This window comes from Citrus sinensis, chromosome 9 (assembly GCF_022201045.2).
Source record: "Citrus sinensis cultivar Valencia sweet orange chromosome 9, DVS_A1.0, whole genome shotgun sequence".
Classification (NCBI taxonomy): domain Eukaryota; kingdom Viridiplantae; phylum Streptophyta; class Magnoliopsida; order Sapindales; family Rutaceae; genus Citrus; species Citrus sinensis.
Window position 1 is genome coordinate 27,826,194 of NC_068564.1, and position 24,808 is coordinate 27,851,001.

At 34.2% G+C, this 24,808-nt stretch overlaps 6 protein-coding genes across 6 annotated transcripts; 5 read left to right on the forward strand and 1 right to left on the reverse strand.

Moving 5' to 3' along the window:
• Positions 1–86: 86 nt before the first annotated feature.
• Positions 87–903, forward strand: LOC107174214 (uncharacterized). Its single transcript, XM_006474952.4, has 2 exons — positions 87–291; positions 450–903. Exons 1-2 carry the CDS (start codon positions 187–189, stop codon positions 717–719), a joined length of 375 nt encoding a protein of 124 aa, XP_006475015.1. The 5' UTR covers positions 87–186; the 3' UTR covers positions 720–903.
• A 758-nt stretch (positions 904–1,661) lies between these two features.
• LOC102615901 (uncharacterized) lies at positions 1,662–4,546 on the forward strand. Its single transcript, XM_015529153.3, has 3 exons — positions 1,662–1,880; positions 2,080–2,191; positions 4,170–4,546. Exons 1-3 carry the CDS (start codon positions 1,677–1,679, stop codon positions 4,388–4,390), a joined length of 537 nt encoding a protein of 178 aa, XP_015384639.1. The 5' UTR covers positions 1,662–1,676; the 3' UTR covers positions 4,391–4,546.
• Positions 4,547–4,999: 453 nt separating this feature from the next.
• Positions 5,000–5,936, forward strand: LOC102614826 (hypothetical protein). Its single transcript, XM_006474950.4, has 2 exons — positions 5,000–5,304; positions 5,461–5,936. The coding sequence occupies exons 1-2, from the start codon at positions 5,200–5,202 to the stop codon at positions 5,731–5,733; spliced, it is 378 nt and encodes a 125-aa protein (XP_006475013.1). The 5' UTR covers positions 5,000–5,199; the 3' UTR covers positions 5,734–5,936.
• An 822-nt stretch (positions 5,937–6,758) lies between these two features.
• On the forward strand, positions 6,759–8,165 carry LOC102614536 (uncharacterized). The gene is made up of 3 exons (XM_006474947.4): positions 6,759–6,927; positions 7,371–7,588; positions 7,791–8,165. The coding sequence occupies exons 2-3, from the start codon at positions 7,397–7,399 to the stop codon at positions 7,920–7,922; spliced, it is 324 nt and encodes a 107-aa protein (XP_006475010.1). The 5' UTR covers positions 6,759–6,927; positions 7,371–7,396; the 3' UTR covers positions 7,923–8,165.
• A 1,577-nt stretch (positions 8,166–9,742) lies between these two features.
• LOC102624020 (endoglucanase 11-like) lies at positions 9,743–11,993 on the reverse strand. The gene is made up of 4 exons (XM_006475064.3): positions 11,637–11,993; positions 11,264–11,476; positions 10,959–11,159; positions 9,743–10,756 (listed from the first exon to the last, which is right to left on the reverse strand). Exons 1-4 carry the CDS (start codon positions 11,889–11,891, stop codon positions 9,854–9,856), a joined length of 1,572 nt encoding a protein of 523 aa, XP_006475127.2. The 5' UTR covers positions 11,892–11,993; the 3' UTR covers positions 9,743–9,853.
• A 6,466-nt stretch (positions 11,994–18,459) lies between these two features.
• LOC102614248 (glucan endo-1,3-beta-glucosidase 12) lies at positions 18,460–20,593 on the forward strand. Its single transcript, XM_006474946.4, has 3 exons — positions 18,460–18,628; positions 18,786–20,105; positions 20,261–20,593. Exons 1-3 carry the CDS (start codon positions 18,565–18,567, stop codon positions 20,293–20,295), a joined length of 1,419 nt encoding a protein of 472 aa, XP_006475009.1. The 5' UTR covers positions 18,460–18,564; the 3' UTR covers positions 20,296–20,593.
• The last annotated feature ends 4,215 nt before the right edge of the window (positions 20,594–24,808 follow it).

Below are 24,808 nucleotides of genomic sequence, written 5' to 3' on the forward strand. Positions count from 1 at the left end.
ATCGTGAGACCAAAAACGGAATGGCAAATGAATAAACAGCCACGTGTCTCGTTGGCTCTCGGACTGATATGTCTATAAATATATCAATCCGAAGTCTGATCATTCCCTCTCGGCAAAGTTAAACCATCCATCCGATCAGTCGCAAGGGGCGTGGCTCACTCACAAATCCAATATTAACAATAAACGATGTCGTTAGTGTCGCAAATGAGAGGCTTCATCTTCCTTTACTTCAAATCTTCACGACCATCTTCTATCAAGCCTTTGACGGCATATCTCTACAAGCCCTTCAAGGTACGCGCATACGCATAGAACATAAATAATCGCAGTTGATTAGTTAACTATAAGATTAATTTTTGATCTTATTGTTTTTTTTTTTTTTTTTTTTTTTGGGTTCGTGTCTATTACGTTATTTTGACATAATTAAATAAATGAATACTGTGTCGTATCAGAGGTACGGTAGCGAAGGAGCAAGCAATAAAGATCAAAATATTAGTCTTCACCCCGAGAGGCATGGGAGAGCGCCGTCAATAGCTGAAGAGTTCGAGAGAGTTGCAGAGGAAAAGCTTCGAGCTGCGGGTCAAGGGGTTGGGAGTCAGACCAAGGACAAGGTTTACGATGGAGCCGAAGAATCCACCCGCGGTGGCTCCAATGTTGATTCTGTCAAAAACAGATTCGAGGAGCACGAACAAGGAGCTGACTACCGCGGGAAGGGAGATTGAGATGTTTAATAATTAGTTTCAGATTCTGTGATTTTGAATAAGTTGATGAAGTATGTGCAATTCATCAAAGATGTAAAATTCTTCTCCGTTTAGTTTCTTGTTTTGATGCTGAGTTTTGGTATGATCAAGTTGATGACATTGGGATAAAAATACAGTTCTATAATATTTATGTGGGTTCATAAAATTCATTCGTATTGGCTTTATAATATATCTGTGATTGAATCATAAAAATTGTTGCAAAGAAATAACCGAAGCTTCACGAATGTAATTTTCGAACAAGCATTTTATTATCAGAGTAATTTATGACAAATTTCTAAAACATGCCATGCTGTCTATATCGTCCTCATTCCTTTCCAAATGTGTAAAAGGATGAGAACCAAAAAATAGAATAAAATATGAACGTACACAATTGACTCCAGCACAAATCACAACTAGCGCGGGCCTATTAAAAAGTCCTGATAAATTTTGGCTCCGTGTCGGTGGTGCTTGAATAAATTATATTTTACTTCGTAAGAACCCGGGCCTAATAAACTCAGCAGTAGAGCGGAAAGAGCCCAATATGAACGGCAATAAGTTGGGTCTTTTTCCATCTCTCAAAATTCTTTATAAAACTCATTTCTTATTAAAATTACATGAACACCCGAAAATTAATTAATTATTTTTTATTTTAAATGCAAATTTGATTAATATATTCTTTCAACAAAATTTCTATTTCATGATTTTTTATTGATGTTTTAAAATTATAGCTAAAAAATATTTTGTAAAGAATATTATAAGAATTTTGAGTTATGGAATTATAAGTAATATAAAAAAATATGTATTTTATAATAAATAATTAAAAAAATTTAACGTGAAATTTGGTAAAAATATGGTTACTTTTTTTTTTTATAAAAATATTTTATAAATTAAACTGAGATTTTTTTTAAAGGGTGTTAAAATTCCGCCCAATGGGAGTACATGCTTGAGCCCAACAAAGGCCCACTAAAAACATACGGCAGTCAACAATCAAAACCTGGCTTGGCTTCTTCTCCTACTCCTGCTTCGTTTCCTCTCAATTTTTCTCACTTATCTAACAAACCGCCATCAATCAGCGGCCGCCGCCGCAAGCCGCTGGCAGCAGTCACTTGGTTGCCCAAATCGCCGGTTTTCTCACTCTTCGCAGTAAGTTTCTTTTATCTGAAATTAAAATTTACTCTCTGAAAGTTATTATCATTTTGAATTTTTATCGGCTTTAGCACCATTAATTGTATCGCTATCATTACTGAAAATATCGAAGAGCAGAGAAAAACATTTGCTTTTATATCTGATTGAAAGCTTCAATTTGTGGTGACAATTCTTTTTCTTACTGTATGTGATGTAGGGGACCTGCGTTTTGATTTTGTTTTCTATTGGAACTTACTATTATGAGCTCCATGTTCGCAGTAGTTTAAAAACTTTTCGACAAAGGCTTCGAAACTCAGTTCTCGGTCACTGTAAGTTTTCAACTCTCTCAATATACTGATGCGCAAATAATTGGGTTTCCATCTCGAACTTTACACGGTATGTTTGATTTACCTTTTGAATCTCATGATGGCCATTTTATTCTCTACAGAATTTTTGTTTTCTAAAAACTTGAGTATGAATGTACGGAGTACGAATCAACCCTTGATTTGTTTTTCACCCAGAATAATTATTATTATTATTATTATTTTTTTTTTTTTTTGAGTTACTAGCAGATAAAGGGGTCCTTGTCTCTGACATTTGAATATTTTTGATAGATGGGCTAGTGAATTTTGGTTATTACTAATGTGTTTGATGAAATACCTGTGAGAAATTAGTCTTATCATGTAACACATCTACAATCTGTTTGGCCAGGAAGATGTTTGCAGGGAGGGAAATAGTGAGGAATTTTATAATTTTTGAGACCCGGTAATAGCATAACCTTTTCTTAACTGAGGACTATTGCTGGAACCTACAGCATAGGATTGAAATTTTTATTGCAAAATTGAGTATGAAGATTGAATTGATTAGAAAACTTTTTACATTGGACTTTAGGATTTAGAGGCATGCCAGTGAGTAGATGTTTCCAATTTCAATGTTTTGAAATTTTAGTGAAGAATTTGTGAGCAAATAGACCAGATGCCAATACTAATATGTTGGAAAGTTCTTGTATTAATGTGTCACTATAAAATCATCTGCCATGTATATACTCTTGATAGGCCAGTTTGGATATCTTCTGTATTAACCTCAAGATTGATTTATGCATTAAAAATAGATTAGATATCATAGGTTTGGATGTATTCCATTGTTTTGTTATGAGAATTGAGGTTTACCTGTTGGCTGAATGTACAATTGTTGACTGTAGCTATCTACTTTGGATAAGCAAAGGTAAACCTAATTTTCATAAAATCCACGCGTGTCAGTTAGAATGAGACTGGATGGAACAAACATTTCATGAAGCATCTTAAAATTATTCACCAAGAAATAAACATAATATTGTCTTGATGCATCTTAGTAGTTATTTATTTTTCTGCTACATGCTTACATGTGCCGCCACAGATCACGTGGAAACTCTTACTCAAAATCTCACTTATCAGATTCCGTTGTGGAAGACACCATTTTTTCTGAAGAATTGGCCATGCTCTATCTAATCCATTCATAATATCATGAAAAATGGATACAAATTTTTGACTGCTACTTAGTACCAGTAATAGGTCTGAAAAAGTATTTAAAAATATCAAATTTAGATATTTGTACCCTGTCGAAGAAAGGAACCACGGCATATATGTTTGGAATCGATTCCATTTTGAGAGAGTTGAAAAAGCACTGTTTCGTTGAAAGGTTCTAGACATATGCCATTTCTTAACGCATTTCTTTAGGCAAAGAGTCAAAGACTCCATTTTTCCTCTTTCTCTTTTCGGATGGTAAATATTTCTTAGAATGTAGTGTGAATCAAACCCATATTTGAATTGAAATTGAGATACTGACGCAAGTTCTTCTTGTCTAAAATAGATCGATTCATATCCGAAAGAAGTTGACAATGAAATATTTAGTGCTTTCAGCCGAATGTGAACTGAAACATTTATCCAATCCAATTCTATGGGTTATTGAGTACCTCTGATATGAGCCTATGTCTTGTGTAGTTCCTATTGTTTTTGCCCCTTTTTGAGAAAGTGCTAAAGCATTTCAAAAGAAAAACCTCCAGCTGTGCCATTTAACATCAATAGACTCCCTTCACACTGTTTTCTTCTTTAACATGGTTCACATTTAATGTGTTTCAGCAGTTTTTAATTTATTTTTTAGCAATATATTTAAATAAATAACATTGTGTTTATTTATCTAATAATTGATCACTGCATATACATTGGTAAAACAATTATCCTCAATCCATTGTTGTTTAGCTACAAAACTTTTTTTAAAATCTGAATTTCTGTTTAAAGTTCTTTTCATAAGCTTCTTTCTAATTTGCAGATTTGGAGAAAATGAAGAAAGGACTGCACCCTCAGATGCAATGGATATCCTATGTGACTCAGAGTGGCAGACTGATGCATGTTATGATGACAAAAATACACAATGTTGGCAAAGTTTACCATTTTAGGGCCAGGCGCCAAATGGCTCAGAGTATTGGACAAGTTGCCAAGTTCAGGCGACGTTATGAACAGCAGTTGGATGCAGAAAACAATGAAAAATGAGGCATCTAGAACACATAGAGAAGTCAGTTATGTGTTGCTGGATTTGAATTCCTTTTAAGAAATAAGCATGAACATTGTGCTCTAAATTCTGAAGCGAAGTTTGTTTTTGTACTCCCTTGAGGCTTCAATATTAAGTACACATTTCCATTTTGATGATTCTAGTGATGTCAACGATAGAAACGGTGTCGTTTTGGGGCTGAGTAACATTCGTCTCGCGAAGCTGTGCTTCAAGAGCCGAGATCCGGTTCTCAATGTCACTCTTAGCAGCCTTTAAGGTTTCAATTTCGCCGAGGACTTTTGCTACGTCAGCATTACCTCCGTTTGTCACCATATTCTGAACAACCGGAGACGTCCAGCGAAGACTGTGAAGTGGAGTAAGAGGGAATGCGGCAATCAGAGGAACCATAATTATACCGAAAAGTGACAAATTCGAAGAATGATACCGTTGAACTGGAAACATGAAAAAAATAACCTTAACACCTCCTAATTTCAGACTCCTAACGCAATGATGGGGGGAAAAACAGAAAGACGAAATTACCCTTGAAGGAGATTCCAGACGTGTGCAATGTAATTGCTCTCACCAAATCACAACCCGCCAGGGTTGATCCCTTGTTTCCGAACGAAAATGAAATGGCAAATGCATAAACAGCCACGTGTCTGTTCACTCTCGGACTGATCTGAACTGCGCGGGTCCCCATGAAATATCCATAATCCATCCAAAGTCTCATCCTTTTCTTTGGGCAAAGTTAAACCATCCATCCGATCAGTCGCAAGGGGCGTACGCACAAATCCAATACTAACAATAAACGATGTCGTTAGTGTCGCAAATGAGAGGCTTCATCTTCCTTTACTTCAAATCTTCACGACCGTCTTCTAGCAAGCCTCTGACGGCATATCTCTACAAGCCCTTCAAGGTACGCACACACGCATGGAACATAAATGATCGCAGTTGATTAGTTAACGATCAGATTAATTTTTGATCTTATTGTTATTATTTTTTTTTTTTTTTGGGTTCGTGTCTATTACGTTATTTTGACATAATTAAATAAATGAATATTGTGTCATATCAGAGGTACGGTAGCGAAGGAGCAAGCAATAAAGATCAAAATATAAGTAGTCTTCATCCTGAGAGGCATGGGAGAGCGCCGTCAATAGCTGAAGAGTTCGAGAGAGTTGCAGAGGAAAAGCTTCGAGCTGCGGGTCAAGGTGTTGCAAGTCAGGCGAAGGACAAGGTTTATGATGGAGCCGAAGAATCCACCCGCGGTGGCTCCAATGTTGATTCTGTCAAAAACAGATTCGAGGGGCATGAACAAGGAGCTGATTACCGCGGGAGGGGAGATTGAGATGTTTAATAATTAGTTTCAGATTCTGTGATTTTGAATAAGTTGATGGAGTATGTGCAAGTCATCAAAAACGTAAAAGTCTTCTCTATTTCGTTTCTTGTTTTGATGGTGAGTTTTGGTATGATCAAGTTGATGACATTGGGATAAAATTACGGTTTTGTAATGTATTTGTGGGTTCATTAATTCATATTGGCTTTATAATATATCTGTGATTGCATCTTAAAAATTGTTGCAAAGAAATAACTGAAGCTATATGAATGTAATTTTCGAACAAGCGTTATTATCAGAGTAATTTTTGACAAATTTTCTAAAGCATGAAATGCTGATGCTGTCTACATCATCATCCGGATTCCTGATCAAATATGGAAAAGGATGAGAACCAAAAAATAGAATAAAATATGAACGCACAACTTTGACTCCAGCACTAATCACAACTAACGCGGGCCCTGTGGAAAGCTTCTCTCTCGGTCTCTGGTGCTTGAATAAATAAATTATATTGGGCCTAATTTACGCAGCCGTACAGCAGAAAGAGCCCAATACGAATGGCAATGAGTTGGTCTTTCCCAATCTCTCAAAAATTCTTTGTAAGACTCTTTTCTTATTAAAATTACTTAAACTTCTTTACAAAAAATATTACTTAAATGCCTAAAAATTAATTAATTTTATTTTAAATATTTAAATAAAATATTCTTTCAACAACATTTCTACGCCTATTCCATTTCATAATTTTTATTTGTATTTTAAAATTATAATTGAAAAATAATGTTTAAAAGAAAATTGTAAGAATTTTGAGTTATGGAAATATAAATAATATAACAAAATAGTAATTAATGATTTTATAATTTATATGTATTTGAATAATTAAAGAATTTTGAGGTGAAATTTGGTAAAAATATGGTTACTTTTTTTATAAATTAAACTGAAATTTTTTAGAAAATAAAAGTTATTAGGATTTTATAGGGTGTTAAAAATCCGCCCAATGGGGAGTGCATGCTTCAGCCCAAGAAAGGCCCACTAAAAACATACAGCAGTCAACAAACAAAACCTCGCTCGGCTTCTTCACTTATTCCTGCTTCGTTTCTTCTCAATTTTTCTCACTTATCTAACAAACCGCCATCAATCAGCGGCCGCCGCCGCAAGCCGCTCGTAGCAGTCACTTGGTTGCCCAAATCGCCGGTTTTCTCACTTTTCGCAGTAAGTTTTTTTCTGAAAAATTAAAATTTACTCTCTGAAAGTTATTATCATTTTGAATTTTTATCGGCTTAGCACCCTTAATTGTATCGCTATCATTACTGAAAATATCAAACAACAGAGAAAAACATTTTCTTTTATATCTGATTAAAAGCTTCAATTTGTGGTGACATTTCTTTTACTTACTGTATGTGACGTAGGGGACCTGCGTTTTGATTTTGTTTTCTATTGGAACTTACTTGACAATCCCAGAGCAATTTTTACAAACTTTCAAGATTATTAATTTGGTTTCATTGCATTTTGTGAATAAGTAAAATCAGAAACAACAGTAAATTCCTAGCTAATGTTTGTTCAGACATGTAGTTGGCTTCGCTTACATTCTATGTGTTCTTATGTTTTTTTTTTTTCGTTTTTATGTTAACGTTCTGTCGATTTCGTATCTCTAGGAAATAATAGTGGGAACAAGGCAGAAATGAATGCTTTCAAAGCTTTTAAAGCCTGTGTTCCAATTGAATGGAGTCCAAACTTGTATATAACCCTTGTGAGGGGGATGCCAGGCACGAGAAGGCTTCACAGACGCACTTTGGAGGCATTACGTCTCCGGAAATGTAACCGCACTGTTATGCGCTGGAACACTCCCACCGTCCGAGGAATGCTTCAGCAGGTATCAGGAAAAGCTCAAAGTGAATTTTTTTTTTTAATACATTTTCGCGCAAGGGTCTTTCTTTTATATTTGGGTTCTTTAGCTGCTTTCAAGTCAGCAGGTATCAGAAAAGGCTCAAAATGGTTATTTTTCTTTTTAACATTTTCGTGCAAGTTTCTCTGTTTTTGGGTTTATTTGGTGCTTACAAATACCATATATATAGGTAAAAAGGTTGGTTGTAATTGAGACAGAAGAGATGTATAAGGCTCGCAAAGAGAAGTTGGCCAACCACCGAGCTCTACGCCCCCCCATGGTCATTAATCATCTCCCAAGTTCTACAACTCAATCCACTTAGCTACCTTTGAAAATTTTCACAAGCTTGGATTTCCTCCTTTGTTTACGTAGTAATTCTGTTTCCTTTAAAATTGTTGCTTCCTATGATAGTCATATGCTTTGGTCAAATCTGGTTAATATGTCTAAACATTTTAGTGTGAGATGCAAGCTCTTTACGAATAACTGCTTATCTCTTCTATGGTGATGAATTTTATTTGTCTAGAAGGGAATGTTCCGGCTGTAACAAATAAAAGTAGTTTTTAGACATTAGGTTCCAAGTCTAATACATAATCCAACTGATGAGATGCTTGTCTGGATTGTTCAGCCACCACAAGATTTTTCAACTAAGCAATTTTCAGCCCCAATTGCTTGGGACTATGACATTTTCCTTTGAAGTGCTAGTGCAAGATCTAAGGTAGTTGTTTGCTAGATTTAGTTAATAAATAAGGTTTATGCATATTATTTAATCAATTTTGGCATATTTAGATTTCAAACCAAAAACAAAAAACAAATGCCACCTAGTTTCTCTTGGATGCCATTCAAGGTTTTCAGATTTTCATTTTGTTGTTTAGTTTTTCTCTTCTCATCAGTCACCTTTTTGGTACCTGTTTGAGTATGTTTATTACTTCCAGAACTTGATATCTTTGGTAAATAAACATGAAAAAAAAATATAGTCTATTTTATCGTTCTAGCACCTTCTGCTTGGTGATGAATATTCATGTTGATCAAGGATCTTGAACCTTCTTCTTTTTTTCCCTTCTCTCTCTCTCTCTTTTACTTGAATGTAGAATGCAAGTTGCAATATTTGTATCCAATCCTCCCTATTTCTAGTTTCATTTCTTACCGGTACCAAGTTTTCTGATACACTAAAGTTGAAAATTTGACAGAAAAAGTTTGTAAGGAAAAATTTGGGAGAAAAAACCAAAAATGGGGGCCTAGATTACCATACATTTACTGTAAAGTGCAGCTAAGCAAAAATCAGAAACTGAAGCAGGAATTAAGTCGGCCGGTTAATAATTTTTGTCTGATTGTACCTTACGAAAAATGTAAATTAGCAAGATCCAAAAAAGTTTGAAGGGCTGTAAAGGCTGATGTCACTTGGTCGAGCTTTTCTTGGATGTATTTTGACAAGCAATAATGCTAGGGCAACTGGTATCATATGATTCATATCCCATATGATGTTTCTGCGGATTTGTAATTGTGGCACCCCTTTTTATACGAAATTAATGAATTCACTGATGTGACATTTGCAAATCAACTACCCCTTCACTTGGTTTCCAAATTTTGGGGTACTGCTTAGAATCTAGCACTTTCGTTTGATGAATTTCTATGTCATCAATTTCCTCGTCTTCTGAAATCTATCTCATGGTGATCATTTTGATAACCTAGTTCAAGTTATAAACCGTGAGATCTTTTAGGTGTAGTAAGCAGTCATATTATAGATGACACTATTCTGGATATGGATATATACTACCGATACCGAACCCGGAAACTTGTCGTCCGAGCAAACACTTTCAAGTTTTGAGCGAATGGACCCAGAAAATTGCCATCCACGCGCAGAAGTAGAGTAAAATAACGATCTTGTAGTTTAATGGCACACACATTAATCAGTTGAAAACGTTAGGCCCCGAAAGATCATGTTTTCTTCAGCTTTGCATTTATATTCATATGTACTATCTTTTCTTTTAACTTTTTCACAGCATTAAAGCCCTGATATTTTTAAAAGCGGCATGCAATATGTGAAGTGTGTCTCATCGATTCTTGCCCAATTGTTCTACCTATTCAATGAAGCATTTGTGTGAGTGAAATCTTTTATCACATCTCAGCTTAAATAAATTCATTTACTTGTTTCTCCATAGCATTTCCTTCTGTTTTGTTTCATAATTTTATTAAATACGTCGAATATTGGTTGTTCCAATGGGTTAAAACCAATTTATTAATACTGAACATGTATTAGCTGGAAGCAATCAAGAGATTATCAGTATGCGAACCAAGGCTGTATAATCTACGTAATTTAGCAAAAACTCCGACTAGTGTTGCGGTATTATACGTGCAGGCCTCTGTCTGCACAAAGTTCGACCGTTCATCTCGAAACTGATCCTTCTCGTCGGGCCCACCGACGAGGGCCCCAACAACAACATTCGGGTTGGGATCAAGCCGTTTAAACCAATCATCATACCCCTGGGTGCACCCGATAAAACCCTGGTCCTGTTTGTAAGACACGGTAGAACCTCCTCTGTGGTGCATTCTTTGAGGGAACTTTGAACCATAGCCTACCAAGTAACTGACCGCCATTGGATTAGAGCCCAAGATGTAATCAACCTGTGATTTGGCAAAGTCAAAGAGTTCCCGGGGGGTCAACGTGCCGCGGTCGCACTTAAGCGTCTGATTTGTTGACTGAAGGTAATCACCGTAAACAGTGAGCAGAAACGCAGCCGTTGACACGTACTGCATGTTGTCCCATTGGCGGATGTACAGTAGGCCTCCCGGGGTGCGATCCACGTTGGTCTCATTGTTCTTGTTAAGGCACGCACAGAGATAAAATTCAGCTTTCGAACGGTATCGTTCAAGAACTTGCTCGTGTTCCTTGTGATTATTCACCATTGAAGCGATGATTTGAACGCCAGCGTACTTAACATCCCAGCTAAATTCAGTAATGGCCCAAGTGATCCCACCAAAACGATCGGCATTATCAAGCACGTACTTCAAATACGCCTCGTTGTCGGTTGCCTTGTATAGCCACACAGCCGCCCATAACAACTCGTCCATGTATCCACTAACCGACGGATAGTACCCCTTCACTACCTCTATACTACTGTCGTATTTCCCTCTGTACTTGTCACCAAACTCAAACAACTGCAAAACAAAATGCTTTTGTAATTTGTAATATAACCTGGAATTAATTAATTAATTAATTAATTAAAGCATGCTCTAAATTTGGTTACTAACTAAACTCTCTTGTTTTGGTGAGTATTGTACCTACCATATATATGTATATGCTTATGGTCACTATTAAGTCACTACTATTACAAGTTAACAACCTCATTAACTGACTTACCTGTTGCGCGTGGTGCAATAGTAGGTGAGAGTAATGTGGGTTTAGTTTCCTAAACACAATTGATGCTGCCGCCATTGCCGCTGCCGTCTCTCCGGCGACATCCGAGCCGGGGTTTCTCTCGTCTACTTTGTAAGCACGCCGCGACGTCGTCATGTCTTCCGGCCGCTGCCAACAGTAGTGATCGGTGTCTCCATCACCCACCTGGTAATTGTTTAACGCTGATTGAATCAGATAAAAAAAAAAAGGGGCCATTGTTGTACAAATTAACATTTTATATTTTTTTCCAAGGAACGATTTAATTTTACCTCAACCCATAATACATGAGGGTGAGTGTGAGCTTTGATGAAATAATCAGTTCCCCACTTGATGGCCTCGATTGCATGATGATACTCGCCAGCGTCGGAAATTTCTCCACCATACTGAATAACTCCCCAGGAGAGCATAGTTATAGTAAATGCCATTGGCAAACCAAACTTCACATTGTCACCAGCATCATAGTACCCTCCCACCAAGTCCACCTACACATAATTCCCATCAAAATATACGTATATATTATTCTTCATCGTATTTGTATTCATGTATACATTTGCCATCGCCTGTCTATGGGTGCATGTACGTGTTTATAACATTTATTAAGGAAATATATATGTGATGGGTTTATAGAGTGAATGGTCTTACTCCTTGTTCTAGGCCGTCGGTGAGGCCGGAGTGGTGGCGCCAGGTGACTCTTTGGTTGTGCGGCAACCGGCCGGAGCGTTGTGATTCGAAGTAGAGGAGACTCTTGGAGAGAGCATCGCCGTAGTTGAAGGAGTCATGACATTGTACTATTAGGGGTAAGGTCAGAGCCATCATGTAAAATAATAAACCAAATGAAATTTGGAAATATTTTGGTTGCTTCACCACCACGCACTGCTCTTGTCTTTTCTCCTCCATTTCTATTGATCTCTCCACTTCTATGGCTTCACTTACACCTCTATATTTATATTTGGTGTTTCAAAACGCAAGTAATTGAATAGATAGGCCTACCAAATATACTAAATTCAGGGTTTTGTAATTTTTTTTTTTTTAAAAAAAAAAAAAACAAGAACATTTAGTTTATAATGATCTTTGCGTGGTGAACTGCTTCTAAAGATCGAACTTGAAATATTATTATTTAAATCAACACTTTAGGACGTGTGGCAAAGAAGCCAGAATAACTGCTGAAAAAACTCATTCTTATTAGGTTAATTTAATGCGTGAATCACTTCTGAGTTGCACAAATATAATATGATTTGCTTAGGAATTATTCTTGGTTTAAGTTAAATTCGTTTGTTTATTTATTAAAAAAAAAATGAATAGTCAACAAAAATCCCACGTAGAGGTGGACCCACGATTCCTCGCCGTTTAATGAACGTAACATCTTTGGATGGCAATAACAAGTAATAATCTGACGGCTGGAGACAGTTTGAACCGGCTTCCACCGTTATCATTACTCTGTAAAGACAAAATCTAAAGAATAAGTGCTGATGTAATAGTAAATGTCTGTGCGCCATTTTTGGTTGAAATCCATCGTGTTTAGCAAATATGTATATTAAATTAAGTCAGACAAAAATTTGAATTAGTGTTTATGGGTTGTTTGTGGAAAGTTTTTTTAAATCTTATTTATGAACTCAATTCTGTCTAAACACTTAATCCACGGATTTTAATCCATTTATTCTATTCGGGCTTTGTTTTCATGTCTTGAACCCATTAAGAAATTGGGTGAAATAATCAAAGGTATTATCAGTTGGGTTTGAAAGTGCTCAAAGTGAGCTCATGCTGATGATCCAATCCAATAGGCTGGCGATTTCCACCCTGCATTTTATGTAACCACAACCCACCATAAATATTAGTAAAATCTTTGTTGTTTGTCTAAAATTTTAATGATTAATCGATTAAATCCTCTTTAATTTCTCTTTTATCACTTAGGTTTAATGTTTTCGTGGGCAATTTATGGTGCATTTGGGATTAACGTTGGACAGTTGTAGCTTAAAAACTACAGCACTAAAATATTTGATAAACACTGGTTACAGTAACTTGTAAGCTTTGCTAATATGATTTTTCATTTATATAATGAAAAACTTATTATATCTTTAACAATTTTGTCAAAATAATTATTTTAAATATATATTTACTACATATTATTAATTTTTATTTAATAGTTACAATTTTTTTCCTCAGCAGCTATAATTTTAAAGTTACAACATTTCAATCTCAAATAGGACCTTAGTCGTTTCACATAATAAAAGTAAAATTGTTAAATTAATTTTGTTCTAAGGCAAAAGATAAGTAGTCCTAGACGGTGAAACAATTCAGGTAACAAAAGATAAATTAAAAATTTAAGAAGGATTTAAGTGATTGATTACCAAACTACCAATTTATTTGAGTTTTAGACAAACTATGGGTAAAAGCTTGTTTAGTCCCTATATTATGAGGTTAATGTCCATTTAGTCCCTATATTTTTAAAAACACCTCAAAACATCCCTGCTACTAAATATTGACCCTTATGCCATTATTTTTTATTATTTTTAACTTGCTTTTACAATATTACATTTTTACAATAATGTTTCTTTTTTGGATATTAATAAAAAATTAAATTATCAAATTAAACTCAAAAATAAAATAAAAACAAAAAAGGTATATATTAATTTTTGTGGAAGCTCACGTATGTCTAAAAAATTAATATCTTAAAAAATTACATTATCAATTTTTTTAGAAAAATTAATATTTTATCTCAAGAGTGTGTTCCACAAAAATTAATATATATTATTTTATTTTATTTTATTTTTTGGTGTTAAACTGGTAATTTATTTTTTTCTTTTTAATAATGTCTAAAAAAATTATTATAATAGGGTTATTTTTTTCTTTTTAATAATATCTAAAAAATTATTATAATAGGGCAATATTATAAAAATAAGTTAAAAGGAACAAAAGATAATGGCAAAAGTGTCAATAATTTAATGGTAGGGATGATTTGAGGTATTTTTAAAAATATAGGGACTAAACGGATACTAACTTCAAAATATAGGGACTAAACGAGCTTTTACCCGACAAACTATCAAGCATCTTTTTTATAAATTGCCTTATTCGTGGTTAGTGGGTGTAATTGTATTAACAAATGGGGTGGAAATATACCCAATCCACTAAAACTTTGCTTTACCCAATACTGTAGTTTGGCCCAAAGGGACAAGGTTGGACCTTTCTTACTTCTTAGCTAACTCAAAGGCTAGGAGCTTGCAGTTGATTATTGACCATTGAGATTCTCAATTTGAATCGTTCACATCTTTCAAAATCTTTGGCGAAACAAATGCCCTTCTTTGCAAGCAATTGCCTAGGCTTCGTTTGATAAGTTGTGTAGAAGCTAGGCTTGTAAAATTAAAAGTTATTAAAATATTTGATAAACACTTTTCACTTTGCATGTTAAAATTGATTTTACTTTATAATTATTGAATGATAAGTTTATGCTATCCTTATTAATTTAACTTGGGAAAATATCCACCGTCCACCCGTTTTTTTTAACTTTTTCAATAATACACAATTTCTTCTTTTTTTGGCTGGAATCCACCTAAAGTTACATTTTGTTTCACTTTTCCATTTCCGTTTGGAATCCGTTAAGAAAACTAACGGAAACTTTAAAAAAATGACCATTTTACCCCTCAAAACGAAAATTACAATTTCACCTTAAAAATTATCAAAAATAATCAGATTAAATCTAATTATTTTTGCCATCGGTCAATAAAGAAATTAATTCCACAACCATCAAATGTAGGTTTTTTTTTTAATATGTCTGTAATTAGAATGCTGAATTATAACAGTAGTATTAAAAATAGCATAATCTCGCAAACCACCAATTGAATTTAAGATAAGTAGAGTTTTATTATTCATTGAGTTAGAATCTCTAGTAGTTAAGATTTTTTTTTAACTTCATTAACGTACCAATAATGATATTCATCATTAAATCTGATTATTTTTGGCATTTTTTAAGGTGAAATTGTAATTTTCGTTTTGGGGGTAAAATGATCATTTTTTTAAGTTTCCGTTAGTTTTCTTAACGGATTCCAAACGGAAGTGGAAAGTGAAACAAAATGTAACTTTAGGTGGATTCTAGCAAAAAAAAAAAAAAAAAGAATTGTGTATTTTTAAAAAAGTTAAAAAAAACGGGTGGACGGTGGATATTTTTCCATTTAACTTTAAAAAAATTTTAACTACCAAACACTTCTATCGGACAACTAATGCTTTCATTTTATGACAGTTAGTGACTTCAAAATCACAACATTCAATGCCAAACACAAGCTTAGTCCTCTAATTCCGCTCAATTGGTTCTATTACAAACAAAAAAAGGGGTAGAAATTTCATTCACTAGCCACAATCTCTATTTTCCTCGTTCATGGTATGGACACGCAAGGAAAGTTCGCACACAACAACATATGTGTCAGCATTAATTCTATAGCATCAAAATGCAAAAACTCCGGCCTATCATATCATAAAATCCTTCAGGCGAAGTCGGCCAACTCAAAGCAACAAAGCCATCCCCCTTTGCTGTGTTTTTGGTGAGCAGAAACCTGCCGACCTCCCTACTTCTGTTGACATTATAATAACTCATATTATATAAAATCATCGAAATTTCACACACACAGACACAGGTTGGGACCAAGAGCGCACACGTGCCTCTTCAACACAAAATTGACATTTATTTATTAATTATTAAATGAAGGATTGAATATCACTCAAGTGAAGGGATAAGGTCAAAAAATAATTCGAGGGTTTGTATTGTAGCTAGTCCAAAGAACACGCTTCAAGAAAACAAGTCAAGGTGGAGTTGGAAACATTTTTTTAAGCTTTTTTTTTTTAATTTAATTTAATATCTTCAAGGGCATTTAGTGGGGTGGTGAGTGTACCACTCTAATTTCTCAACTGAAACCTACCAACTATTGACGTATATAATAAGAGAAAGGGCAAAAGTACAGTAAAATATTTGAGCATTCCCCATAAAAAGTTTCTTAATTCTCTAGTTCTCCAAAGCACTTGTCTTAGGGAGTCGTGCTAGATTTTCATGAATCATTTACCCTTTGAGTGGAATTTAAGTCTCCATGCAACGCGTCGAACGTCATGTGTTCGTTTTAAATTTTCAATTTAGCTTCTTGCGAGCCCTAAATGCAACTCGTAGAAGTTAACTAACAAAATAAGCAACTTGCATTACTTAATACTCTTGATCATCCTGTTTTAGCTTCTTTATTTAGATGCATATGTTGAAAATTTAACAATATCTTGTGAATTTGTTCACCCATTTGAACCATTTTGCTGCTTAATTTTTCGTATTCCAAACAAACGAATTCAAAAACTACAACAGTGGTTCTGGGAAATAGAAAGATCATTTCCCATTATTTATTTATTATTTATTATTATTGAAAATGAAGGATAACATGGAAATCAATTTTTGATCACGTGAGACCCAGAATACACGTGACTCGTCTTTTCGGGGCAATTAATTAGTAAAAAAGCAGTGGCTAGCCTCGATTGCCATGACATTCTCTGATGATGACAAATATCAAACTGCAAAGAAACATGATGATGACTTTGAGACCACCCAAATGCATCCGTCCACAGAAACCAATCGTGTCAAAGTGTGTGTTTGTTCAATTTGTTGTTATTTTTCAAAGGAGCCGTTGAAGTTGGTGATGCCATTGATTCCTTGTTGATGTTTCTGCCCAAAAAAGGACAACTCTTATGTTTTGAAATTACCAAAGGGATGAGTTTTCTGCTACCAATTTGGATTCACATGCAACTTTGATTAAGTTATATATGCGTGCTTAATGCCATATATGATGCAGCACTAATAGATAGAATTTGTTAGATCATCCTCATAACTAAACTCGAAAATATAACATTCGAGTCAAGTTCTAAATTCTTGGGTCATGCGGAAGAAATTTTATTAGATAACGTATGTGTAAAAAGAAGAAATGAAAGAAACGTGATGCAACAAACGTAGATAAGTTTTTGTAATGACCTCTCTAATCTACAAATAGAACTTATGTATTGCTAAAATTTGGAAAAGCTTGCAACATTTAACAACTACTGACAACATAATGTTTTAGGTAATCTAAAATGATTTAGGTTGTGCATATGGTGTGGTGAAACAAAGATTTAATGTACAAATTTAATAGGGATGGTAAAATTCAAATTCGTATCTATAAATTTTTTTGCGGATCCAGATGCGGGTAATATCTGTGCGGATTGCGAGCGGATTTTTCACATATCCGAATCCACATAATAATAAATTTAAAAATAATTTTAAATTTAATAATTTACCTAATAATATTAAATAAAATTTAATTATAATTTAACAATCAACAATTCAACATAAAAAAGCGTACAACAACACCATAAATTCACAAATGATAATTTCACAACATAAATCAAACATAAAAAAAAAATCTAAGGTAAATGGATTCATTATAATATTCTCTAATTATTATTATTATTATTATTTGTTTAGTTTTTTAACATATTTTTCATAGTCAATAAAGATTATAGAGTTAATTATGCTTATAAATATTAAATAAATAATTTAATTTAAATTTAAATTTAATTAATTATAAAATAATGTGAATTCATATATTTAATTTTTCAGATACAATCTGTATTTTTTAACATATGAATTTAAATTTTTATGTATCCAGATCTTCTGAAGTTTATTTTATTCCCATCCATTAAATCTTTTTTTCTTCCCTAGCTAATGATGTGACAATATGTGAATTTAATATTTCCTAATAAATTGACGGGGAGAAACAAAAAAACAACGATGAATGCAGATTGACTTCATTCAATCAATCGCTCCTCTCATGAAGAGGCAACCAAAACGGATAGCAGTTCGATACCTTCAAGGCTAAGCCTCCAGTGTGAACCGACTGACAATTACACAGTACCTGATTTTTAACTATAAATAATGTGCCAATCAAATAGAACTAATATTCTAATAATTAGGCACGGAGCTAAAATTTAGGGTTTTTTTTTTTTTTTTTGTATAATTACGAGCTTAATGTGAGGCCCCGTTAACGAATTCCACTAATTTGCTTTAATAATTACAATCAAATCAGCGTAGCTGGCCAATCTCAACGTTCGAATCGGTAAATTCGTAAATTTCACCTCAAATCATCATTGCGTGTGGAAATATGTAAAAAGCTGCACAATGCACCGAAGCGACGTCCGCAATTCACCGCAAACGAACCATGACACGTGTACGGCAAACAACACACGCCATTTGGCGAAAATCCAACATGGAGGTCGAGATTTTCCGTTAGTATCGTTTGCCAAAATACTCTCCTCCAGAATCTAAAATGTAAATCTCCTTCAACAAAATACGAGCTTAATTAAATCTCAACCGCCCATAAATAACAATATTGTCGACGCATGAAAACAAAAAATAAGAGATCGTTAACAATTTTATCATCACCACGTGGACCCACCTCAACGTCTTCTTTCTTTCTCCATTTTCCCACTTACCCCACTCTCACGTTAATTCCTCTCTATAAAACCGCCATTAAACCACCAAATCCCAAAAGAAAAAAATCTACCCTCACCTCTATCAATGGCGACCCTTGCTGCATTCTCTTCCTTCTTCTTCTTCTTCCTCGTAACCTTCGCTTCTGCAGGTAACTTTTATGTTAACTCTTCATTGTTAATTTAGTATATGATTTTTTTCCAATATGATCCCCGTTATTGTCCCCTCAGTTTTACTAATGTTAGCATTACGGCCCCTGTCGAACAAAATTTTTTAATTTCCAATTGAGCATTAATATTTTGTTGCAGATACTGGCAAGGTAGGTATAAATTACGGCAGAGTTGCAAACAACTTACCGTCGCCGGAGAAAGTTGTGGAGCTGCTGAAATCTCAAGGAATCGGCCGAGTTAAAACATACGACACTGACTCAGCCGTACTCGCTGCACTCGCGAACTCGGACATAAGCGTCGTCGTTGCGTTCCCGAATGAGGAACTCTCCAAGGCCGCAGCTGACCAGTCATTTACTGACAACTGGGTCCAGGCCAATATCTCCAAGTACTACCCGGCAACGAAGATCGAGGCCGTCGCCGTGGGCAACGAAGTCTTCGCAGACCCGAAGAACACGACGCCGTTTCTCGTCCCCGCCATGAAGAACGTTTACAACTCCTTGGTTAAGTACAAGCTTGATTCTAACGTTAAAGTCTCCTCTCCTATTGCTTTAGGTGCGTTACAAAATTCGTACCCGCCATCTTCCGGGTCGTTCAAATCGGATCTCATCGAGCCCGCTTTGAAACCCATGTTGGAGTTTCTACGTAAGACGTCGTCGTATCTCATGGTTAATGCGTATCCTTTTTTCGCCTACTCTGCTAACGCGGATAAGATATCTTTAGACTACGCTCTGTTTAGGGATAATCCCGGTCAGGTGGATTCAGGTAACGGGCTGAAGTATAGTAACCTTTTTGACGCCCAACTCGACGCCGTTTTCGCTGCCATGTCAGCAATCAGTTATAACGACGTGAAGGTTGTGGTGACGGAGACTGGATGGCCGTCTATGGGTGACGAGAATGAGGCGGGTGCTGGTGCGGCCAATGCCGCGGCGTACAACGGGAATCTAGTACGTAGAGTCTTGTCTGGAAGTGGGACCCCCTTGAGACCAAAGGACCCACTTAACGTTTACCTCTTCGCTTTGTTCAATGAGAATCAAAAACAGGGTCCCACATCGGAAAGGAATTACGGGTTGTTTTATCCCAACGAACAGACGGTGTACGACTCGCCGTTTGTGTCAACTAGTGGGAACTCAAGCTCAACGCCGGCAGCCAATAAGAGCAAGACTCAAGTTCCGGTGAGCGGAGGAGGAGGTGGTGACGTGTCGCCCTCGGCGGCGGGACAGACTTGGTGCGTGGCTAACGCGAATGCTGGTGAGAAAAAGCTGCAAGCCGCAATTGATTATGCCTGTGGCGAGGGAGGCGCTGATTGCCGACCGATTCAAGAGGGCGCCACGTGTTACGATCCTAACACGTTAGAAGCCCATGCATCGTATGCCTTCAATAGTTATTATCAGAAGCAAGTGCGTAAGGCTGGATCTTGTGATTTTGGTGGTGCGGCCTACGTGGTCACGCAGGCTCCTAGTAAGTATCCAATCCCTTCTCCCAATTATAATTTGTTGTGTTAAATGTTAAATTAATTATTTGTTTTGATATATAGATTTGATTTTAAGCTTTATTATTATTATTATTATTATTATGGCTGAAAAAAAACTGGGTGTTTGCTGTTTGTGATGCAGAATATGGAAAATGCCAGTTCCCAACTGGCTATTGAGTGGGAAAAAAAATAGGGAGCATTAGCTGATTTGTGGTCGCGGCTTACGATTGGTGATGATTTTTTCTGATAGATTTAGAGGATTGGAACATTAATTTTTCTCCCTTGTATTTAAATTTTACGCTGAGTGGGTGGGGTTGTTATCAGTTGGTTTGACTCTAGTGTCAATATGATCAAATCCTTATTGTATTTATTCTAATGATCATGAATTTAGTCCATTATTTTATGTGGATACAGATCAGATTATGATGTTGCAGACTTTATGTTAATGTCATTCGGCATCTTTTTTGTTGTTTTATTTTCTTGGCTTGATATATATGTAATTTATATATGTTGAAAAAATAGCACGCAGATTATTATTTCAGTCATAATTTTGAGTCAAACTTATTTGGTATAATTTCTTTTGAAAGTAATTTAAAAGTAATGTATTTATATACTCAAAGTGGTGATGCTGAGATGAATAAAAAACTAACACTCAAAGTACACTTGTTGACTGTATCGAATAAAAGCAGGAGTTACAAAGAATATAATGATTTGTTAAAATTTAGAATTAGTTCCAGAATTTATTATTTGCAACTGCTAATTAAATTCAGAATTTATTTTGAGATTGTAACAGTTAATTAAATTCAAATATTAATAAGAAATTAAATCTAGAATAAAAAAAAACATGATTAATGGGCTGCAATTACACTTTTAATGAGATATTGAAAGTAGAGGTTACAAAATTTATGTAGTTAAAATTATGGATAAATTCATTAGATAATCTAAATTCCTCCACTATATCATGTATGCCTTTTTCATAAAGTTCGAACACAATGAAGTTTGATGTAAATAGGATAGTGGTGCAAAATAATTATTTGATCAACCCCAGAGTAGTACCCAAAAGTTCAAGTTTTATTTACTTAACCAACGTGTGTTTAGTTGAAAGATGCAACTTTTTTTTGTGTTGGATTCAATTTAGTCACACCCATAACACAAACATACGAACTTTACGAATACAAATCGTTGTAGATAATCATGTAAAGAGAATTGATGTTGTATTTTTGTAAAACGATGATCTTTTTTAGGCGCTCTGAGAACTTTCCAAGTTATGAGCTAGTGGCAGTGTGCAGAAGCCCAAAAAATAATTATCTTGTCAAAATGGCCCCGGCAAATTTCGGCAATGGTCTGGTCCGTTTGGCAAATATTAACAGAAGAACTTCTTTGTTCTCATTGAACACATAGCCTTTAGTCTGCTTACGGGAGGAAAGACAAGAACTGCAAATTCTATTCTTTTATAAATTTATTTTATACAAATTGATTTCTTTTATAATCTAATTTGTTAAACCTATTAACATTATCATGGTCTTTTAAATATATGAAGATGAATATTATGATAAAAATAAATAAAGTACTCTTGTTTATTGGCATTTTGCTTATATACTTTGGCATTTTGCTTTAACTGGGGATCCATAATGGCAACATGGATGTAAGACACCATCAGATCAACTTAAAAAATTCATTGCGAGATGAGTATTTTTAAATTGATGGGAAAAAGAAGGAGCATCAATGCGAGATTAATAAAGTTTTGCAAAGCAATTTATTCAATTAATTATTTTTATAACTTTTAATAAGTTCATGTTTCTTGATTTTCCGTTCTTGATATTTGGAGGAAGGAAGATAAAATTTGCAAACTAGAAGAAACAAAGAGGGTGGGAGGGAATTATTTGACTTTTGATAAACTAATTTTTAAGTTTAAAAATTATCGACACGTGTCAAAAAATAATTAGTTAGTGGTTCCACATCATCTGATGACATGGAACATCAGATGTATTGTAGAATTTGTTGGAGGTTGGTTGAAAGACGATAATATTTATTAATTTTTCAATTATCGGAACTCATGGTTATTTTATACAACCAATCTACTTATACCACATCAATTTGTACATACTTATTTATACAAAGTAGTTGTTACTCTATCATTACTCAATTGGAAGAGGAACCGAGGAAATATCTCAAGCTGCCCTCCTCACAGCCACTTCTAAGGCTGAGTGGCGAGTGGCTCTCTTACCGTTGGTAAAACAAATGGGCCTTTCATGCACTGGATCTAAAATGTTGGGGCTGGAGAAGAACATGACCAACTATACAATTTCCTTTTTGAAAAATAAAATAAAATAAAATTGATAGCTACAATTTCACGACATTTAAGGTCAATTGTGGTTATATTGTAGTAAAATTTATTTTTAAAAGTACTATAAATTTTAAAAATAATAGTATATATTAATAAATGTTACTATTAAATTGCAATTCGTATGATTTTAAATTTGCTACTGTCAAGTCTACGCTATTTTAATAAATACCAGCACCTTCCTATTAGGGTATTATCATTGAACAATAACTACGGTATGTAGATGATCCACAAAGTACAGGTGGCATGCGGCAATCATTTTCTTAATTAAATAAGGATTCCACTCCGAGATATCTCGTATGAACTCCTACAGTGCCATCAAAATTACTTGTACATGTACACAAGATACTTTCTTTCACCAACTATCAGCCACAAATAATATGATAAACAACACAAACATGGTTACATGAACCCCACTTTTTATATTTATAGTTAATTAAATTGTAAATATATTTTTCATAATAAAATTTATAATATTAGGAAATTTAGTTTTTTATTGTTTCAAAATTATTTTGATTTTATAAAAAAAAAATATATTAGCATTTAAGTTGATGATTTGTCTCCCATGAAATTTCCCCCAGAGTTTTATGAGGATATAAAAGGGGTGTGACAAGCAATACTCAATCATGGCCCCACGGCAACAGGGTTCCCCCAGAAAGGTTTTGGGCCGTGAGTCCAAGGATGTGGGTAAAAACTCCAACAACGTTTATCTTACCTAGAAAAGCCCAATAAAATTCTGCCAAAGAATTAATGACGTGTTTACTTGAGGGTTTAGGGAATGAGAATGAAAGAATATGAATGAAACTCATGTTTATTTGGTAAAATATAATTTGAGAATGAGAATAAAATGTGTGAGTCCCACACAATTTAGGAATAAAAAATGAGAATCTCATTCCTATGGAGGGATTGGGAATGAGGATTCTCATTTCTTTAACTGACTTTTGTATCCTCTAATTTTTTTCATTATTTTAGTTAATATTATTATTTAATTAATATCATTTTTATAATGATATTTATACATGTATCTAATTAATAAAAATTACATTATTTAATATTATGAGTATTTTGGTAAATTGATTCTCATTACTATTCTTCATTCTCATTTATTTTACCAAGTAAACACATCAATAACATTCCAGCACATTCACATTCTCAACCAATTTTTATTTCACCCCATTCTTTTTTCATGAAATAAACGCACCATAAGTCAATAACAGAAAGGAATCATTTCTTCTTAATGAACCCTCATCATTTTTATCACATCGTTATTATGGTCCTAAATGTATGAATACAATTCAAAATAAAACGACTTTGAAGTGTCAAATCCATCCAATGCCTCTCATAAAGTCATCAAAAATTTGGAACCACTCAGTAGTCTACCGTTTACTCCACAGTCAAATATGTAGATTGCAATATCCTGGGTTGATCGTACATTTATAATTATAAAAAACTATATATATATATATATATATATATATATATATATATATATATATATATATATATTTTCAATAAAAAAAAGCCATTCAACAACCAAGTTTAAAAAAATATTAGAGTGCGAGATAAAATCCCATTTTAGTTTATAACATAGCACATATAACAAAAGTATTTAAACTTTTTTTTTGTTTTTGTTTTTCCCTTTTGGAAACAAACCGTTTAAAGTTCAAACCGATTTATAACTTGTACATAACTTTCCTTAAAAAATTGATTGTACAGTCTACATGAACGATTATTTTGGTAAAATTAATTACTAAACTATAAACACAATGACTCTCACTATTAAGCGGAGCTATTCGGCCCCACTCTATTATCAATGAGACCCCTCAAAGGCTCAAATCTCTGTTTTAAATGAAATCATAAATTAAGGACAAAAGAATGTGTGAAAAAAAAATAGGGTGGCATTATTGAGACCCAATATAATTTTTTTCATGAATCCATCTACTTATTAGTATATTAATTATTAAAATTTGAAATTTTAATTTCTACACTATAAACCTACTAATTTTAATTTCGAAAGAGACCTTTCTCAAATTAACTTTAAAGTTTAAAGTTACCAAATTCCCAGCAGTCCGAAATAGGATTTTGATATTCACTTCAAATTATTTTTTTGCCCCTGGTTTTGTCATAGCTTACTAGCTTTTATCTTCCCAAATATAAAATTCGTGAGGCAACAGACCAAGAGAATGTGAAATTGTGAGGTTTTGTCATTAAATTTTGCTTTTATGTCCAATTATTATTATTATTATTATTGTTAACAACAGTATCCTATAATCACCATAAATTCATGATTGACAGCTTACTAAAATCAGTTAGTTAGTTGGTTGAAAATAAAAAGAAAAACATGTT

What these genes read in the sequence shown, in the direction of transcription:
- LOC102624020 (XM_006475064.3), bottom strand. Translation starts at nt 11,891, where the DNA reads ATGGAGGAGAAAAGACAAGAGCAGTGCGTGGTGGTGAAGCAACCAAAA. An exon ending in CCGACGGCCTAGAACAAGGA is followed by an intron (nt 11,477 to 11,636) that starts GTAAGACCATTC and finishes AATTATGTGTAG; the next exon opens with GTGGACTTGGTGGGAGGGTA. An exon ending in CTCATGTATTATGGGTTGAG is followed by an intron (nt 11,160 to 11,263) that starts GTAAAATTAAAT and finishes AACAATTACCAG; the next exon opens with GTGGGTGATGGAGACACCGA.
- LOC102614248 (XM_006474946.4), top strand. Translation starts at nt 18,565, where the DNA reads ATGGCGACCCTTGCTGCATTCTCTTCCTTCTTCTTCTTCTTCCTCGTA. An exon ending in CGTAACCTTCGCTTCTGCAG is followed by an intron (nt 18,629 to 18,785) that starts GTAACTTTTATG and finishes ATTTTGTTGCAG; the next exon opens with ATACTGGCAAGGTAGGTATA. An exon ending in CGTGGTCACGCAGGCTCCTA is followed by an intron (nt 20,106 to 20,260) that starts GTAAGTATCCAA and finishes TTTGTGATGCAG; the next exon opens with AATATGGAAAATGCCAGTTC.
- LOC102615901 (XM_015529153.3), top strand. Translation starts at nt 1,677, where the DNA reads ATGCTTGAGCCCAACAAAGGCCCACTAAAAACATACGGCAGTCAACAA. An exon ending in CGGTTTTCTCACTCTTCGCA is followed by an intron (nt 1,881 to 2,079) that starts GTAAGTTTCTTT and finishes TATGTGATGTAG; the next exon opens with GGGACCTGCGTTTTGATTTT. An exon ending in AAACTCAGTTCTCGGTCACT is followed by an intron (nt 2,192 to 4,169) that starts GTAAGTTTTCAA and finishes TCTAATTTGCAG; the next exon opens with ATTTGGAGAAAATGAAGAAA.
- LOC102614826 (XM_006474950.4), top strand. Translation starts at nt 5,200, where the DNA reads ATGTCGTTAGTGTCGCAAATGAGAGGCTTCATCTTCCTTTACTTCAAA. An exon ending in ATCTCTACAAGCCCTTCAAG is followed by an intron (nt 5,305 to 5,460) that starts GTACGCACACAC and finishes GTGTCATATCAG; the next exon opens with AGGTACGGTAGCGAAGGAGC.
- LOC107174214 (XM_006474952.4), top strand. Translation starts at nt 187, where the DNA reads ATGTCGTTAGTGTCGCAAATGAGAGGCTTCATCTTCCTTTACTTCAAA. An exon ending in ATCTCTACAAGCCCTTCAAG is followed by an intron (nt 292 to 449) that starts GTACGCGCATAC and finishes GTGTCGTATCAG; the next exon opens with AGGTACGGTAGCGAAGGAGC.
- LOC102614536 (XM_006474947.4), top strand. Translation starts at nt 7,397, where the DNA reads ATGAATGCTTTCAAAGCTTTTAAAGCCTGTGTTCCAATTGAATGGAGT. An exon ending in TCCGAGGAATGCTTCAGCAG is followed by an intron (nt 7,589 to 7,790) that starts GTATCAGGAAAA and finishes CCATATATATAG; the next exon opens with GTAAAAAGGTTGGTTGTAAT.